A 19,040-nucleotide genomic window follows, 5' to 3' on the forward strand; every position below is an offset into this window, starting at 1 on the left:
TATTGTGGCCTCAACTTAGCCCCAAAGCATCTCGACATAACTGAAAATGAATTCCCATATAACATGGATATGCATCAACACCAATGTGACTAACATGACCTTACTGTTCTGGTAATGACAAAGGTCACAGTGTCATACGTCATGGTATGAATTGAAAGATCTTGCCGTATGAATTCTATATACAAAATATGAAAGCTTTATCTTGAATATTACAAGCGATATTGATAAGGTCATGTTTTCAAAAAGTAGGTCAAGGTCACAAGGTCAAACACGACTATGGTATCACAAGGTTTTGTAACATGGAATAGGTCAAAGGTCATAATGTGAAATGGAATAATCTATATACAAAATATGAAAGTTATACCTAAAATAGTTCAGAAAATATTGAAGTAGGTCAGATTTGTCAAAAGTAGGTTCAACTCCAAGGTCAAGGTCGCAAGTTCCAACTTCACAGAATAGTATGGTCTTACCATACAGAATCTATATAAAAAGGATGAAAGTAGTTCAGGAGATATTAAATAGGCCAGTTTTCTTTTAAAAATAGGTAAAACCCCAATACCAAAAAATCAAACACCATTGTGTCACAAAGCCTTGTCATAAAGAATCTATATACAAAGTATGAAAGCCCTACCTAAAATAGTTACAGATATATATAATAGATTATGTTTTCCTAAAAGTAGTCTAAACTTTGAGTTCACGGTCACAATCAGGAAATATTGAATGGGTATTTTTTGTCCGTGGCCGAGTGGTTAGAGCATCGCTCTCAAAATCACACGGCCTCTCACTTCTGGTCGGCGCAGGTTCGAATCCCGCTCGCGCCGGTAAGTGAGAAAGTTTCCCAGTTTACTGTCGGAAGGTCGGTGGTCTCTTCCCGGGTACATTGTATCTGAATTCGCTCGTCCACCAACAAAAACTGGGTGCCACCAGATAACTGAAAAATTGTTGAGTGTGGCGGAAAACATCAAAACAACCAATCAATCTTTTTTCTTAAATCCCTATATATCTCTATATCTAAAACTGTTATCCGCTATTGTGGCTACACCTACCCCCGGAATCATGATTTGAACAAACCTAAATCTTCTCTATGTCAGGAAGCTTTCATGTAAATTTCTACTTTCTGACCAAATGGTTCTTGATAACACATGTAAAGCTTTGATTCCTTATTGTGGCTGCAACCTATCCCCAGGGGCCATGAATTCAACAAACGTGAATCTACTCGATGTCAGGAAGCTTTCATGTAAATTTCTACTTTTCCAGTCCAGTGGTTCTTGAGAAGAAGATTGTTTAAAGATGTTCCCTATATATTTGCACGTAAACCTTAAATCCCATATTGTGGCCTCATCCTACCCCCGGGAGCCATGATTTTAACAAACCTGAATCTGCACTATGCAAGGAAGCTTTCATGTAAATTTCCACTTTTCAGGCCCAGTGGTTCTTGGGAAGATTTTTAAATGACCCAACCATATTTTGGTCTTTTCGTGATTTTTCCCCGTTGGAAGAGGGAATGATCCTTCATTAGAACAAACGTAAATCCTTTTTTCATATACACCCGTCATTAGACGGGACTTATTATGTTATGGCGCTGTCCGTGCGTCTGTCCGGCTGGCTGACTGCCCGTCAGTCTGTCCTTTCGGGGTCATGTTTTCCGGACATTTTTCCGTAACGGATGCATGTACAACTTTGAAATTTGATCGCAATATCTCGCTCAAGAATTGTAAGAGTGAGTTTGCATTTCAGCTGGATTGGTCCATCCTTGATCTACTTTTGGGCTATAAGTAGGTTAAACAGTGTTCCGGACTTTTTTTTGTTTTGTTCTTTTACAGATAAAGATATTGTCCTGTAATTTACACATAAGCTTCCTTTCAGAGAAATACAAGTTCAGTTTGCATTTCATCTGGATTGGTCGGTCTGTCCGTGACCTACATTATGACTAAAAGTAGGTCAAACAGTTTTCCGGGCTTTTTTCACTACGGATAAAGATATTGCCCTGAAATTTAGTCAAAGATTTTTTCTTGTAGGAATACAAGTTCAGTATGCATTTCAGCTGGATTGGTTCATCCATGACCTACTTTTCAGCTAAAAATAGGTCAAACAGTTTTCCGGGCTTTTTTTCTTCTTCACTACGGATACAGATATTGCGCTGATATTTAGACACAGGCTTCCTCTCAGAGGAATACAAGTTCAGTTTGCATTTCAGTTGGATTGGTATATCCTTGACCTACTTTTGGGGAAAATAGGTCTAACAGTTTACCTGGCTTTTTTCACTACGGATAATTTAAAAGATATTGCCCTGAAATTTAGTCAAAGGCTTCCTCTTGGACGATTACAAGTTCAGTTTGCATTTCCGCTGGATTGGTCCATCCTTGACCTACTTTTTGAAAAAATAGGTCAGACAGTTTTCCTGGCTTTTTTCATTACGGATACAGATATTGTCCTGATATTTAGTCAAAGGCTTCCTCTCGATGGAAGACAAGTGCAGTTAACATTTCAGCTGGATTGGTGCGCTATGACCTACAGTACTTTAGGGGTAGAAGTAGGTCAAACAGTTTTCCAGATATTTTTTTTTGGTATGGTCACAGGTATTGCTCTGAAATTTAATCACAACCCCCCTTTCAGAGAAATACATAATCATTTCACATTTCAACTTAATTGGTGCACCATGACCTACTTTAGGGCTAAAAGTAGATTAAATGGTTTCCTGGACTTTTTATCATTATAGATAGATATTGCATCGACATTTTGTCACAACCTCACTCTCAGAGAAATACATAATCAGTTCTCATGTCAGATGGATCGGTGCACCATGACCCACTTCAAGGCTTTTCTATTCAGAATGTGTGTTGTATCAATTCAGAGTGCACAATATGCTTTCAGGTTGAATTTCACTGTCTGGCTGGCGTATATTGTACCGTTTTCGGTACTCTTTGTTACCCAAGGATGTTGTATACCAAGTCTGATTGAAATTGGTGCAGTGGTTTTGAAGAAGATTTTCCTACATAACAGAAGTAAAATTTTGATCCCCTAATGTGGCCTCAACCTACCCCGGAGTCAATGATCTGAACAACTTTGAATCTATTCTATGTCAAAAGGCTTTCCGGTAAATTTCCTCTCTTTTGGCCCAGTGGTTCTCGAGAAGAAGATTTTCAAAGATTTTCTAAACATATTCGCATGTAAAAGTTGGATCCCCCATTGTGGCCCCACCATACCGCCGGGGACCATTCTTTTTGGACTATGTCAGAAAGCTTTCGTGTAAATTTCAACTTTTCCGGCTCAGTGATTCTTGAGAAGTTTTTGAAATTACCCCACCCTATTTTTGCCTTTTGGTGATTATCTCTCCTTCGAAGGGGAATGGTTCTTCATTTGAACAAACGGAAATTCCCTTTACACAAGGATATTATGTACCAAGTGGTTCTGGGGAAGATTTCTCTATATATTAGCATATAAAACTTTGATCACCTACTGTGACCCCACCCTAGCCCAGGGGACCATGATCTGAACAAACTTGAATTTACTTTATATCAGGAACCTTTCATGTAAATATCCACTCTTCTGTCCCAGTGGTTCTTGAGAAGAAGATTTTTAAAGATTTTCCCTATATATTCGCATGTAAAACTTTGATCCTCCATTGTATCGCCCACCCTATCCCCAGGGGTCATTATTTTAACAAACTTGCATTTGCACTATGTCAGAAAGTCTTCATGTTAATTTCAACTTTTCTGGCCGAAGATTTTTAAATGACCACACCACATTTTTGCATTTTTGTGATTGTCTCCTCTTTGAAGGGGCATGGTCCTTCAGTTGAACAAACATGCATCCTCTTTAACCAATGATGCCTTTTGCCAAGTTTGGTTGAAATTGGTCTTGTGGTTTTGGAGAATAAGTCGAAAATATTAAAAGTTTACAGACAGACGGATGACGGACAGCAGGTGATTAGAAAAGCTCACTTGAGCTTTCAGCTCAGGTGACCTAATAATTTAAGGATTGTTGCATATACATAATCGCAATAACTATTGAAAAAATACAACAGAATGGCTAGATAAGGAATGATAAATGAAAAGAAAACATTCCAAAATTTATGGAGTCTCTGCCTGTGGTCTTGAGTTCGTTCAGCCATGATTATAACCAGACATTTACTAGGATTTTCGAATGTTAATGTATTTCCAATCTATATATACGTTTTAGATGAAAAGCGTGTTGACGTTTAGAGAACATTTCTTTGAACATGTATTTAAAGTGCACATGCATGTTTTGCGAAACACAATGATTCATAGGTCTAACATACATTTTTCTTACATGTTTTTTATGCACTGTGTTTTCATACATATCAAAATAATGCTTTTAAAATGTCAAAAGCACGATTTCAATATACATTGTATTTGGTTGTTATCATTCACAAAACATTTCTGGGCTGTTTGTATTTTAAGGGTATAGGACGATGAAGGCATGAAGTGATGCAGAAACAACCCCAATGACCATGCTTCCAATATAGTTTCTCCTCTAATAAAATTTACTCCTCACACATGTGTTTATGATTATGACGTACCATTTTAATATATGTAAAGTTCAAAGGTCAGTTACGCGTCATAGTACTTATATCTAAAATTATAGTACGATCAAAGGAACAGCAAAAGTACATGTATATCACAGGAGTGAAAAACATCTATTTAGTGAATTTAATTATAATCATGGGTTTTATCAATTGAGTGCAATTAAATATATAATATAAGGATTTATACACAAGATTTGATACAAGAATATCGTACACCATTTGAAAAGCACTTAAATGTACTATAAGTACTATTATAGTATTTTCATCCATTCTCATACTACAGACAGAATTTGACAGATTAACGGAGCACAAGTCATTAATCTGTGAGACACTCTGACGAATCGTTGATTAAGACATTCGACAAGGACTTGTCACCAACTACACAGGTAGCGCGTGAAGGGGATCCCCAGTCATACATCAGTACCTCCCTCTTCACCTGGTAAAACACCGGCACTGAACGTGCATATCAACAAACACGCCCCTCCCCCGTGTGGATGCAATTCATAGCGCAGGTTGTATCGCGCGGTGCAGGACTTTCACAAATTATTTATGACCATGTGACAGTTTAGCTTTTCACCAGAGCATCCTTCTTGGGGTTTTTTGTTTATTTTATTTTCTGGTGATGGAAAATTGGGGACATTTTTGCCATTGAAAAAAAAACTTCAGATATAGAGGAGAAGATTAGAAGGCTAAGTGTATGATTTGACCTCCATCATGGATCTATCAAAGGAATATCGTGACGTTATGTATGTTTTGTACCTATTTCTTCACGTGTTGTGCCTGTTTAATGGTAAGTTTCACTTTTCTATTTTCGTACTTTCCAATATATAATTCATTGGTATTTCCTTTTCTTAGAATTTAAACTTCAACTCCATTCTCTTCAGATTTTAGAGTTCAAGAATCTATTTTAACCACAGACTAAGTATAACGCATTAAACCTTAATGATTTGTTTCACATTAACCTCATTGTGACTCTCACTATAACCTTATTTGCATAATACTCTAATTAACATAGAAAAATACACATAGTTTACATACACTTATCCAATTCGACGCGTGTCGCATTTTCTGTTTTCCTTTAAAGAACGTACATGTATGCCTCTCATTAATTCATGTAGCAAAATTTCTACACGTGTTATAAAGTTCATGTACATGTACGTTTCACTAAACGTCAAATAATACGGAAATTCAGTTCCGCAAAATCTTTAAATTTCATTTTCTAGTTGTACTGATTCTATGGTTTACATAGAAATGTGCTCAAAAACTTTATCGAAAAATTAAAATCTGAACATTAACTTGTTTCCTTTATTTCAGTTTGCTTGTTTTTTCTTTTTTTTTTTTTTTTTTTTTTTTTTTTTTTTTTGCAAAAAGAGAATATTCATGATCGGCCGCTAGCTCCTACGTTACTATTGCTTTTTATGGTGAGATATTACAAAAATGTGTAATAATTATCGTAATGCACCAGAACAGACGAAGCCATTTCTGTGTTCCGGCCATGCTTAATGGAATAAAACATCGGTGTGTTTCCTCATAACCATTCACAGGTCGTGTAAAGATCTGTATAATGGCTAACGATAAATACACACGTCGTCTAATGCTCTTACATAACGGACACCGTTCTGTTTCTTCAGAATATCTACATGGAACTTGCTGATAATTGGTATAAATGTTCTTGAATAACTACATACAATAGTATACTATATTTTCTATTGCTATACACTAATGTACATTCTTTAATCTGTTTAAAAATCTGTTTAATACCAACGTAGAAGTCTAATGTCTTTCACCATTTTATTCGAACATAATTGTTGCACTATTTTTCAGTGTGTGTTGTAAGAGAAATAAAAACGAAATAAATGAAACTGTTTAAAATGTCGACACTCATAAAATGGCAGAATTCCATCTTGTCTTGCTTGTGTTTATTGCACAATCAAACTGTCATCCACCAAATTAAGACATCAAACAGCCAAAGGCCTGCATGAGATATGTGCATTAGCGGAAGACAGGATGATGACGGGATTACATTTGCGGATGAATAACAAGGTGTAAACATTACGCCCCAAGGACACTCAACATTAGTAGGCATAAATTTCTTTTTAGGATTTTAAAGTTTGGGCAAGGATACATCTTTTAATTTTTTTTCCATTTTTTTTTTTAATTATCTTGTGCTTGTCAAGAATTTTTGACAATTCTAAAGTTTACTTTTTTCCCGGCACCCCTCCACTCCCTAATTTGAAAAAAAAAGATACTAGTGCCTGATAATGATTTCAAAATAATTCAATAAACTGGGAAATTTGTGATTTTATAAGATACGATCTAATAGACTTTTCGAGCATTTAATGAGAGTGTGCATCCATTGAAAGATTCAGAGTTAAGAAAACAAAAAGCGGAAAATAAAATCGTATTCCATTTCCATGAGTCATATACTATATAACGTATCTTATTGTAGGCCTTGTGGCCACAACGATACTAAATTCAAGGGTCAAACTAATGCCCGCTAAGGATGGCTTATTGTCTGAGTGATATGTTTCCGTCTGGCATTATTGCCAATGGGTACCAGTGTTGTCCTATGACACAGATCGAACACTAGTGATTGGTATCACAAATCACTAGCCGTTAATGACCACTGTCCCCAGTAAACCTGTCAGATTTGCCTTTCCAATCATCATTTGATTAGTTGTCAACATTCTTTGTCATCTTTACAGGGCGTCAACAAAATAGTTTTCGTCGAAGTACAGCGTACATATTTCGTTGTTTTCGTGCATCACTGTATACACGTGTAATTTTCTTGTCTGCACTTCAAGACGTATTTTTATCTAACATTTTGGTATAGCGTCCACAAACTATAGATCTATACCCAAGACATGAGCGGATCCAGAGGGGAGGCGAGGGAGTATCTCCCTGAAATTGATCCAAAATACATAATAAGCACAAAGTATATATCCGAAGTTAATTAAATACCATGTGCAATTAGTTTCGGATCCAGTCTCAGAGGTCTGGGGAAACACACTAAAAAAGAGGTGGGGTCGCCGACGTTGGATCCGCCTTTGGGCATAAATACATTGTTTGAAGAAGCTGGTGTCTGAGAAAGTTGATAGCAGGAATCTTGAGCTCTTAACCTCTTATTTCACCTCTAACTGCTGAGGAGCGAGTACTTTCAATAATGGAAAAAATAGATAGTATACCACATTACATGAATGCATTCGGTAAGATATATATACATGTATTATTAAAATTATTATTGATATGTAGTAAGTCTAAAGATAACTCTATATATTAGGGGTGTTGCTAAGAGGGGGAATTGAAAACGGGATGGAAAACGGTAGATGTTTTATGTAATAATATCAGGAGGAGGTCAGCATTTTGTAAAATCAAGACTTATGAACAAAGGAAGTAGAAATTACAAAGAGAACGGGAGGACATACTCAGAATCTACCGTTTGATATACTACATACAAATACACAATATCCACATCTATACATAGATTTGTCTTTAGAGCAAAAAATACCGAAACATGTATTTATGCCCAAAGGCGGATCCAAAGCTGGCGACCCCATCCCTTGTTTAGTGTGTTTCCCCAGATCTTTGAGATTGGAACCCTCCGTTCTGAAATTTATGGATTCGAAACTAATTGCACATGGTATTTATCAACTTCGGATATGTACTTTGTGCTTAACCCCCCCCCCCCCTTTTCAAACTTTTAAAACTTTGTACCAGTCAAGCCGAAAGCCTACATCAGAGGAGGCGAATTTTATTTATATGTGGTAACTTTCACAAGGGCCTGAGATACCATTTTTAATTATTATGATTAAAAGAGTTCGGTTATACAATCTGTTTCGTTTCGATAAGTTTCGTTTCGTTTCGCACTTTACAGGTACCCGTAAAAGAGCATGTAGACGCAGTACTCTATATTGTAAGCCTTTCATTAATACGTGTAATATGCCATATACATATGAACATTTGTCAGGTGGCATATGAAAAAATGATCACCTAGTAAATATTTGATCGGTGCTTACGGAAGAAAATGCGTGTAACTTTCCTGGATTAAGAGGTTGAAACACGAATAACCAAACTTTCAGTTGTAGAAGAGATTCACGTTCCATTTTATTTTTAAAAAACTGCGAGATTTCTAATTCGCAAACTTTTTTGACACAAAATATGACCAAAGTGTTATCGTAATTTTTTTTTATTATTTTATGATCTCACGACATACAAATTAATAATTACTCGTCAGTTATAATATGTGCATATATGTACATATTATGTATTTGTAAAATCTTTAACAAATCTTAACCCCACTCCCTCCCCACTGTATTACATTTTTGTATGTGGCATCTCAGTAATAAGTGTATCCACATATACACGTATCAGCTATATTTAGTCGACATGTTTGTATGGGAATCACTATAAATCTGTAATGCACGAATACATTGAACATCAAGAGTCAAATGATATCATGTTTGGGGTATTTCCTTGTTTTCAAGCAGTAGTGGAAATGCAATTTTCCACCTTCGTTTTTTCTTCCATCTCGTTTTATAATCGCCTTTGATTTCTTTTTCAGTGTCTGTTGCTCAAAAGTGCTTACAAAGTGAAGGACACGGTTAGTATCTAACATTTTCATTATGTCAGTACTTCTTACTTTTTCATATGTTCAGTACTTCTTCCAAATATGACCCTGCCTATACTGTATACCTTTATAAAGTACAGTTGAACACCGGTATCTCGAACACCGATATCTCGAATAATATGGATTTGTCGAAGTGATTCGGAAGTCCCAACCACTTTAATTATTTTACCCTTTTAAGGCTTGAAGTTTTCTCGGTTCCGTCAAGTTCGAGATAATGAGGTTTGACTGTACGTATATTCTTTGTTACAAGATTTTATCATTTGTTCTAATCCAGACATGAACTTCTGAAATTATCCAAGGTACAATCTTTTCTTGGAATGTCATGGTTGAATGGGTTTTTTTCTGGAATGTCGATCGTACTGGCGAAGTAGTAAGATTTAGATAAAAACAACTTAAGGATGAATAGTTGTTGGGAATGTTTATTTCTGAAAACATCGCGACATAATTGACCTCCCATCTTAACATGAAAACCAACAAGTTATGAAAGAGCACAATTTGCAAAACATAAAAATGAAGTTTGATTGTAGACATTTATTTCATAATTGAATCCCTTTTTCATAAAAAGATGCCAGACTTCCGCATGATGGGAACACAAAATCAATAGATAATATTATAATTTTTGTTTAAAGTACTGTATGAAAAATCAATATCCCAATGTCTACAGCAAGGCGCTCAGTTCAAACGAAGATACAAATTTGTATCAATAGTATTGCTATAAGTAGTAGGTATTATTTATGAATTATACATAAAAAGAATTCCTTCGTTTGGTTTTGATAACTAACAAAAAACCGATTACCTCTATGTGTGTTCGGCTAGATGTTCTCGTACTGCATGTTACAATATCTCATGAATCAATCTTGAGGTTCACCGCATCTCAAACATATGGACACTGATGACTATATTTAGCCTTTTTACTTGAATATGTTATATACATGCAATTTTACCCCCTGTACGCCTAAGAAATTTTATTAGCCAGTCTTATAAGTTCCACATAACTTAAGTCAGTCACTGCCTGAATGGCTGTATTGTCTAAGTGACTAGATGATCCTTAAAGTTTATACCTATCTATCTGTCTGTCTGTCTGTCTATCTATCTGTCTGTCTGTCTGTATAACGAGTAAATTGAGATGAATTTTAACGACTGTCAAACTGTGTTTCAATATCAGTGGACAGTTAAAGTGTCTCACCACACCTTGAAAGATTTTCCCATATAAGCACGACATTATCCAAGTATGAAAGATATGATGATATGCAATAAGTGTATACATGTATATCAAAAAAGTAAAAAAAAAAATCTATGCATCTTTGGGTAAGGAACATGATTTTCAAAAAAAATATTTCAATAAGAACAAGAGACTTGCGGATTTGAACTCAGGATCTGCGATTCTTAATCCACTGAGTTTCGTAGATATACAAACAAATCGTTCGACTCAAGTACTTTCACAAAACACCTAGATCGCATCTTGTGACGTACATGTAATGTCATAAAATCTATAGAGCTACCATTAATAAAATTGCTAAAAAATCAAGGAATTGGCTTGACGTAGTATAATTTCACATATATATGCGCGAAAATCTTGTTGCGCAAAATGTGTTAATTGCCGTGCATATGTAAACCACAGGATATAGTGAAATAAATTAATTACATGCAGATTCTTCAGAAGTGTGCCAACAGCCCTCAGGGAAAGCATTTACAACATATTTGAATGACATCATTTATTAAACAAATTCCTAGATACTTATTAAGGACACTGTGGCATCACCGCTAGTTTACGGAGTCATCCATTCCGCTGTTACAATGTACATTTACGAATTCTAATGAATGATAATGTTCGGAATTATACGTATCCCGCACCCGATCTGAGCACTCGAGAACAATATGGTCCTTTTATTATAATAGGATTGGTAACATCAAATAAACCCTGAAGAGGGCCGTGCCTGGTGTAAGTGACAGTGTTACACCGTTTAATGACCATTTATGACAGTTTTGTCTTCGGACAGCACCTAAACTGTTTGCTTTGAACCTAAATCATCGGGCCATGTTGTTTTATTGCCACAGGGTGACAAACTGCATTGGACAGAGAATACATTTGATTAGTTTTACGTCTACTGTTCTTAAATTAAATTTGGGTCTTAATTATTTAGTACCCACTTACTCCACACAGGTTGATTGATATTTCCTTGATCAATGATGACTTTCGTCTGGGTTAGGAATTAGCTGGTTTGAAATTGCATATATAGCAAAATACCATGTACAAAAGTACCTCAATGGTTAAAATTTTCAGAATGCTTTTCATACAAAATTATGTTTTATCGAAATATACGTGTGAAGATATTTTTCATGCAATTTATATTATCATTTTTTTCTTTAAATCAGAATCTTCCACATAGTTTCTCGAATATTATTCATTTACTGACTTTTTTGGTGTCCATGTGATGTTTTTTTTTCCCTTCTTCTACCTGATAAATGCAATATTCACCTTAGATCTTAATATTTATGACTTCCTGGGGCATATTTGTTTGAGTTTATGATTTACCTTCAATGGTTAGATATAGGGCTATTTCGAATTTTGCAAAGAAACTGAAAACATTTCGGAGTTTTAACCAATCGTGTTTGTACAAACGATTAGAAAATAACAACATACGAATATTTTGAAGAAACATCATTTTGTAAAATTTAAAAAAAAATAAAAATATGTTGAAATGTTTAATCGTCACGACATCAATATTCACTAGATCTATTTGTAAAACGTCATGAATACAGTGTCTTGACAAAACTCTTATCGATTAGCATACACGCTTTACGCGATTGATACATGTATGTTGTTCGCATTTGAAAATCTTACTTTGAATTAGATAATTCATACACCAACGAATTCTTGTCGGCCTCCGTGGCCGAGTGGTTAGAGCATCGCGCTATAAAAGATTAAAAAAAGAGCATCGCGCTCAAAATCACACGGCCTCTCACTTCTGTCGGCACGTGTTCGAATCCCGCTCGCGCCGGTGAGTGAGAAAAACTGGGCGCCACCAGACATCTGAAAAATTGTTGAGTGTGGCGGAAAACATCAATCAATCAACCAACGCACTGTGTATCTATATGATTTTTTCCCCATGATATCGATCTTTCTCAGACGTTGTTGAGCAAACACATGAGGTCTCTTTCATTTTTCATTCTCTTCATTAAGCCTCACTTCCTTTTTTTCATACAACGAGCAAGGGGTACTGAGGACCGGGTTAGAATAGGTTCGCAGTACTCCTTGCTCATCATCAGAGGTGACTAAATGGGACGGTCCTTTTAACGAAACTGTAAAAACCGAGGCCCCGTGTTACAGCAGATGCGACACGATTACCCCCCCCCCCCCCGATCAAAGGCCGTAAGCGCGGAGCATATACCTAAATTTTACAGTCCTTCACCGGCAATGGTGACGTCGCCATATGAGTGAAAGATTCTCTGACGGGACGTTAAATAATACACTACCAACCATACTACTGAAATACTGAAGCTACTATTTTGAAACGATATCACACTTTATTTTATATTGTTGGAATTGTTCAAATAATAATAACAAATGCATCCTGGATGGCCTTGAAGATCATTATTTCGGATTTCACCTTGATAACCGAATGGAAACCAACTACTAAGTATAATTACTCAAACTTAAACACAAGGCCGAATCAACAAACACAAGCGTTGGAACGAACCGACAAGTTTCTATATATATATATCCTCAATGCAGCTCTCGCAAGAGCCTATCAATTGATTTTCAATTTTATACTTTCAGTTGTGGAGCTGTGTAGAGACAGTGCTGTACAAACCCAACATGCTGTTATGTTAGACACTTCCTTATTTTCTCCTGGGAAAGGAAGCTGTACTTGTCGATTTAATGTCACAGGCGATTACCTTGACATAAGCCATTTAGAATCCCCCGAGCAATGTGGATCTAAAATAAATTTTCACTTGGGATCAACGAAAAGTCCTAGTGAATCACAATCAATAGACTGCACCACTTATACAACTGAATTTAATACAACGGTTGTAAAGGATGGGTCGTTAGTGTTATCACAACTAGAAACTGGTGCCGTGGTCGCAGGATTTTGTGTTTCCATGGAGACAGATCCAAACGGTAAGCATCATGACTTTAAGGATTTTAAAAAGTTTACTTTAGTAATGACGATTCTAAGTTGATTTTATGAAATTGCCTAGGTTTGAAAAGTGTCTTTTAAATACATTAGCATTTGATATTTTTGTCAATAGTTATGGCATTCAGAATGATAAGATTTTTCTTATTTATCTAATAACCGTATACATCGGGTTTATTCCGCGGGTCTAAAATTTGGCGATTTGCTGACTGAAAGGTATGCTGATAATTTTAGCGGAATAAATTTTGGCGGACAGGGAAGAGTTTTCTCTCTTTCAAATACTGAAGCCGCAATTGAGTGCATATTTGGCGATTGAAATTTTGGAGGAGAGCTATCTAACCGCTAAAATAAGCCAAAATTATAACCCCGTGGAAAAAACCCTATACGGTATATAAACAGCATATATATTTAATTGCATAAGACATCAATTAAAGTAAATCAATATATGAAATAAATGCAAGTTTCTCTAGAAATACCTTATTTACATGTATGTGATGCAAGCTTTTATTCGACAGCAATTATATCTGTACAATGTGATGCCTTGCCAGAAAAGAGTACAGGAAGCATAAAGAAGGAATCACTCTCTAGTGCTGACAGTATGTTTAGTCCCATCTCCATTAAAGACATGTTTCAAGACAGGTCAACAGGTGCATCTAATGCAATTCAAGAACTGCTCAGTAAGTCGGGCATTAGTCAGGATAGCATATTCTTAGAACCAAATCTGATCCAAACTCCGGTGAATTCCATCCAATTAATGGACAGATTAGTTACACCTGCAATGATTGGAGAGGAAGTGACGACAGAGTCTACTCCACTGAACTTTTCCGCTATCGAAAATGTTACCGAATCTGATGTTACTCCTTCGACATTCCCAGCCTTAGTAACTGAACAAAAACCATCAAACACAAGTATCAATCCTTCAGTTGTTTTAACAAGTGAACAAACCTCGTCACAAACAAACATCATTCCTTCAACAGTTTCATCTCTCTCTACTCAACATCACTCTACACATATCGATGACAGTACCTCATCTATTTCACCATCAAAAGTCTTGAAGAAATTAGCAACCACAACCTCTTTACAAACATCTACCACAGTTCCCATTACTGCGAGCCACCACCAAGAAGCAATCATTGCTTCAAATGCTGCCATAAAAAGTTCATTTATACCAAGTCACTCCATCTCTCCAACTACAGCACAGACAGATGAGCACATCCTTTCATCACTTACGGGAACTGAAACAAGCACAATAACTTTGTCAAGTTCAACATCATTCTCAACCACTGTGACAACTGACAATACAACGCCATTGAGAATGGAAGAGTCAACACTCTTTGATGAGAAGACTGTAAATACGATATCTCCAACAGCAGTCTACACAGCGTCATCGACAGCATCTTCGTCACCAGAAATAATTGCTCAATTTGAAGTATCTAAGGCTATATCAACTGTGAGCAGTACTGATATAACAAGTCCCATCCTTTCCTCGATAATTCTGGGGGTATCAACATCCGAGTCAAAATCAGAATCGTCGACATCTGGCTCAGATTTAACAACATCTGTTTTATCATCAACACCAACAAGTTCATCGTTGATACCCCCTCAAACAGGAATGTTTCTACCATCAGAAATCGGTACAAAGTCGGAAACACCTTCATCAACACTAGAAGAAACGGTGACACCATCTCGTAAATTGGCACGAATTTCACAGGATGGGATAACTGGATCAAACATGCTAAAATCTTCAATAACTGAGCACGAAATTTTATCATCTACGGAGAGTTTATCGACCACGTATTCATCCAGCCTTCCTGATCTGAAGGAGTTGTACTCCGAGGAACTCCAACAGATGTCGTCTTTCGCCGTATCTGCTCCACAATCTAAAATTACAAAAACAACTGTTTCACGACAAACGGATGTACCAACGTCAACGCTTACCCCAGAGAAAGAGAAAACAACTGCAGCAACAACACTAGAAGTGACAGTGACCACTGAGGAACCAATTATCTCCGAAATTGTAGAAACAACAACCACAGAACGTCTCACTACGGTGGAAACATCAACGATAGAACCTGTTACGAAATCATCTACTTTAGCAAATGAACCAACCGAGACTACAGATGACCCATCGATGAGGATGACAGATACCACTAAATCAACAACACTGCAAGTTACGAAAGATGTTCCGAGTCCAACAACGATCAAATCTATGACCACAGCATCAAAACCAACATTAGGAACAACAACATTTAAGCCAACGACAGAAAGTGTGGACCCAGTAATATCAAGACAAACAACAGCCATTCCAGCTTCAGAAGACCCTTCCACTAAACAGCCAACCGTCGTACCTAGCGTCAAACCGAGAGGTGATCTGCAACCGAGAACCGCAAAACCAATGATTGTCAAAAAACCGGTTATGACAAGACTTCCCCCAATCGTTATTCCTATTGATTCACCAAAGGAAACGTCTCTCAAACCGTCTTTCAAGCCTGGGAAGAATGATAAAAGCAAAGATGTAGGAAGTGAAAAGCCCCCAGCAGATCTCTCAACAGTGGATGACTCGGAAGATCTTGATGATGATACGATTACAGGTAAAAACAGCTTAATGACTCTCTTATGTTTCTGTACCCAATTCGATGATAGATGAAATCATTGCTATTTGTATATTTTCAGTCATCGTTGTTGGTTCAGTCATTGGTATCCTGGTCTTTATTGCAATCATCGTGATATTGGCTACGTTTTTAAAATCAAGGTATGTAAAGAAAATCAAAGCTTATCTACAGCTGTAAGTATCATAAAAGTTCAAACTGCTCAACGAAATGTTGTATTAACTATTATGCAGATTTTATAATTCAGTCAATGAATTCATTGAATATACTTGAAATAGTGCAGTTTATTTGTCAGTGTTTGTACCAAGAAGTAAAATTAATACTTGTAAAATCAGAAAATGTGAGTTTACTTGGTAAACCTAGATAACACTATTGTCTTGAAATGATCGATCGCGGTGGTCTAGTGTTAGAGGCACTCACGCCACAACTGGGAGGTTCCGGATTCGATTCTGATCAGAAGTGCAGGTTATGAGTCTTGTGAATATCACTTAAAATTAGAGGCATTGCGTCACGTGTTCTTTTATCTATAGATGGTGATATCTCAGAATAAGTGAAGAATTGTCGAATAGACTGTGGAACGACTGATCTTGAATTGTATCTGTGTCTCTTTCTTGAAAATGTTATTTTCATTTTTAAGGTATTTGTTAATGTATGCATGTTAAAAATTTCTCGTTACTGGTAAAGCAATGAATGTCTTTAGATTGAGCCTAATCAAGGTACCAAACCTGACAGCTGTCATTGTTTCCTCAGTTTAAGATTAAAACAATTTGTAGACATGGCCACCTTCCCCTAAACAATCCTGTAGGTAATAATTACCATGCTCATAGTATTAGAATTAGAAAATATGTTGTGTTTATTGATATAGGAGAAAAGTCAATAAACAACCAGAGGAGAAGGACGATATCGAAATGAATGGAGGAACGAAAGGAATCGATAATCCTTTACTTCAGCTGGAAGAGGAGGAATCTGCTGCTAATGGATCAGCAGTACTCACGAACGGAAAGGCAAACGGAGTGGTAGAAGAATCCCCAAGTGAAAGTGGAAAAGCCGAAGTCACGGCGGAAAAAGCCGAAGTCACGGTGGAAAATGCAGATGATAAACCGGAAAAGGCAGGAAAGAGTTCCGATGATATCCAGTGAATCCGGGTTTCACTAACGTTCCAAAAATTGAATCCTTTTTCCGTGATTGTTGTTTTGTGAACGGGAAAATGATGCACCTTAGCCGAAATGACTCGGTCGTATCTGATCCTGAGAGCAAGGGGCGTTATTATAGTACAGGGTATCTTGCAGTGTCAATGTGAAATTGATTATCATGACCAAGGCGTTAGTTAGATATTAAATTTGATAGCTGTTTGAGTAACAGGAGACAGTATTCCTGCGTTTTAAGACTTTTTTGTTTCTTTTTGTATAAAACGTGCTTTCTGTTTGTCAATGATTGTCATTTTCTTGTAGTGGCTTTGATAGGTGATCACTTAATCATCGAAACATTGTATAAACTGAGTGTTTCTAGTCAAAGCACAGTCATTTATATACTTGCATATGTAAACATAACCATTCTAGAATATCAAACAGGGAAAAGTCATTCAATATGATCTGCTTACTAGAAAAATTATTGTGATTTTGAAGCATCATTAATATTCCTCTGGAAGCATAAGGTGAATTGAATTTGAGATAATAATGAGCGACATGTGTATGTGTGTGAAAGAGAGATAATGGGAGAGAGAGAAAGAATGTGACAAAAAGATAGATATTGTTGAATAATAAAATCTTTAACTTTTCTCTAATGGAGTTTTATTCAAATGCTTATTAGAACTATCCTCATTACAAAACGGCGGTGAGTATACTTTGTGTCTTTAGATCCACGCTACCGATGACGATGATAGTGAGGACGAGCCCTACATGTACCACTTCATATCTATATAGATCTAGCAGCTAGTTATACCCTTCTATATATATATAAATCCATTAAATAGTCAAAGCACCCCATACCTATATATACAGTAAGTCATCGCATCGCCCCATACCTAAAAATATACATGTAGTAACAAGTCACACCACCACATACCTATACATGTAGTAACTAGTCACACCACCCCATACCTATAAATGTAGTCACTAGTCTCATCGCCCTATACCTATAAATGTAGTGACTAGTCACACCGCCCCATACCTATAAATGTAGTGACTAGAAACCCCACCCCATACTTATAAATGTAGTAACTAGTCACACCGTCCTATACCTATAAATGTAGTGACTAGTCACACCGCCCCATACCTATAAACATAGTAACTATTCACACCGTCCCATACCTATAAATGTAGTAACTAGTCACACCACCCCATACCTATAAATGTAGTGACTAGTCACACCGCCCCATACCTATAAATATAGTAACTATTCACACCACTCCATACCTATAAATGTAGTGACTAGTCACACCGCCCCATTCCTATAAATGTGGTAACTAGTCACACCACCCCATACCTATAAATGTAGTGACTAGTCACATCGCCCCATACCTATAAATGTAGTAACTAGTCACACCGCCCCATACCTATAAATATAGTAACTATTCACACCACCCCATACCTATAAATGTAGTGACTAGTCACACCACCCCATTCCTATAAATGTAGTAACTAGTCACACCGCCCTATACCTATAAATGTAGTAACTAGTCACACCGCCCCATTCCTATAAATGTAGTCACTAGTCACACCGCCCCATACCTATAAATGTAGTAACTAGTCACACCGCCTCATACCTATAAATATGGTAACTAGTCACACCTCACTATACCTATAAATGTAGTGACTAGTCACACCACCCCATACCTATAAAAGTAGTGACTGGTCACATCGCCCCGTACCTATAAATGTAGTAACTAGTCACACAGCTCAATACCTATAAATATAGTAACTAGTCACACCACCCTAAACCTATAAATGTAGTGACTAGTCACACCGCCCTATACCTATAAATGTAGTGACTAGTCACACCGCCCCATACCTATAAATGTAGTAACTAGTCACACCGCCCCATTCCTATAAATGTAGTAACTAGTCACACCGCCCCATACCTATAAATGTAGTAACTAGTCACACCACCTCATACCT

The 19,040-nt window shown here is 36.7% G+C and overlaps 1 protein-coding gene across 1 annotated transcript; it reads left to right on the forward strand.

The window, feature by feature from the left end:
* The first annotated feature begins 5,051 nt into the window (after window positions 1-5,051).
* LOC125677590 (mucin-2-like) lies at window positions 5,052-17,704 on the forward strand. The gene is made up of 6 exons (XM_048915710.2): window positions 5,052-5,339; window positions 9,111-9,149; window positions 12,958-13,299; window positions 13,831-15,906; window positions 15,989-16,067; window positions 16,790-17,704. Exons 1-6 carry the CDS (start codon window positions 5,264-5,266, stop codon window positions 17,061-17,063), a joined length of 2,886 nt encoding a protein of 961 aa, XP_048771667.2. The 5' UTR covers window positions 5,052-5,263; the 3' UTR covers window positions 17,064-17,704.
* The last annotated feature ends 1,336 nt before the right edge of the window (window positions 17,705-19,040 follow it).

The sequence above is a fragment of the Ostrea edulis genome, chromosome 3 (assembly GCF_947568905.1).
Source record: "Ostrea edulis chromosome 3, xbOstEdul1.1, whole genome shotgun sequence".
In the NCBI taxonomy this organism is placed as follows: domain Eukaryota; kingdom Metazoa; phylum Mollusca; class Bivalvia; order Ostreida; family Ostreidae; genus Ostrea; species Ostrea edulis.

Excerpts from the sequence above, each read along its gene's own strand:
- LOC125677590 (XM_048915710.2), top strand. The coding sequence starts at position 5,264 with ATGGATCTATCAAAGGAATATCGTGACGTTATGTATGTTTTGTACCTA. Across the intron at positions 5,340-9,110 it reads CGTGTTGTGCCTGTTTAATG|TGTCTGTTGCTCAAAAGTGC; the intron begins GTAAGTTTCACT and ends TTTCTTTTTCAG. Across the intron at positions 9,150-12,957 it reads CTTACAAAGTGAAGGACACG|TTGTGGAGCTGTGTAGAGAC; the intron begins GTTAGTATCTAA and ends TTATACTTTCAG.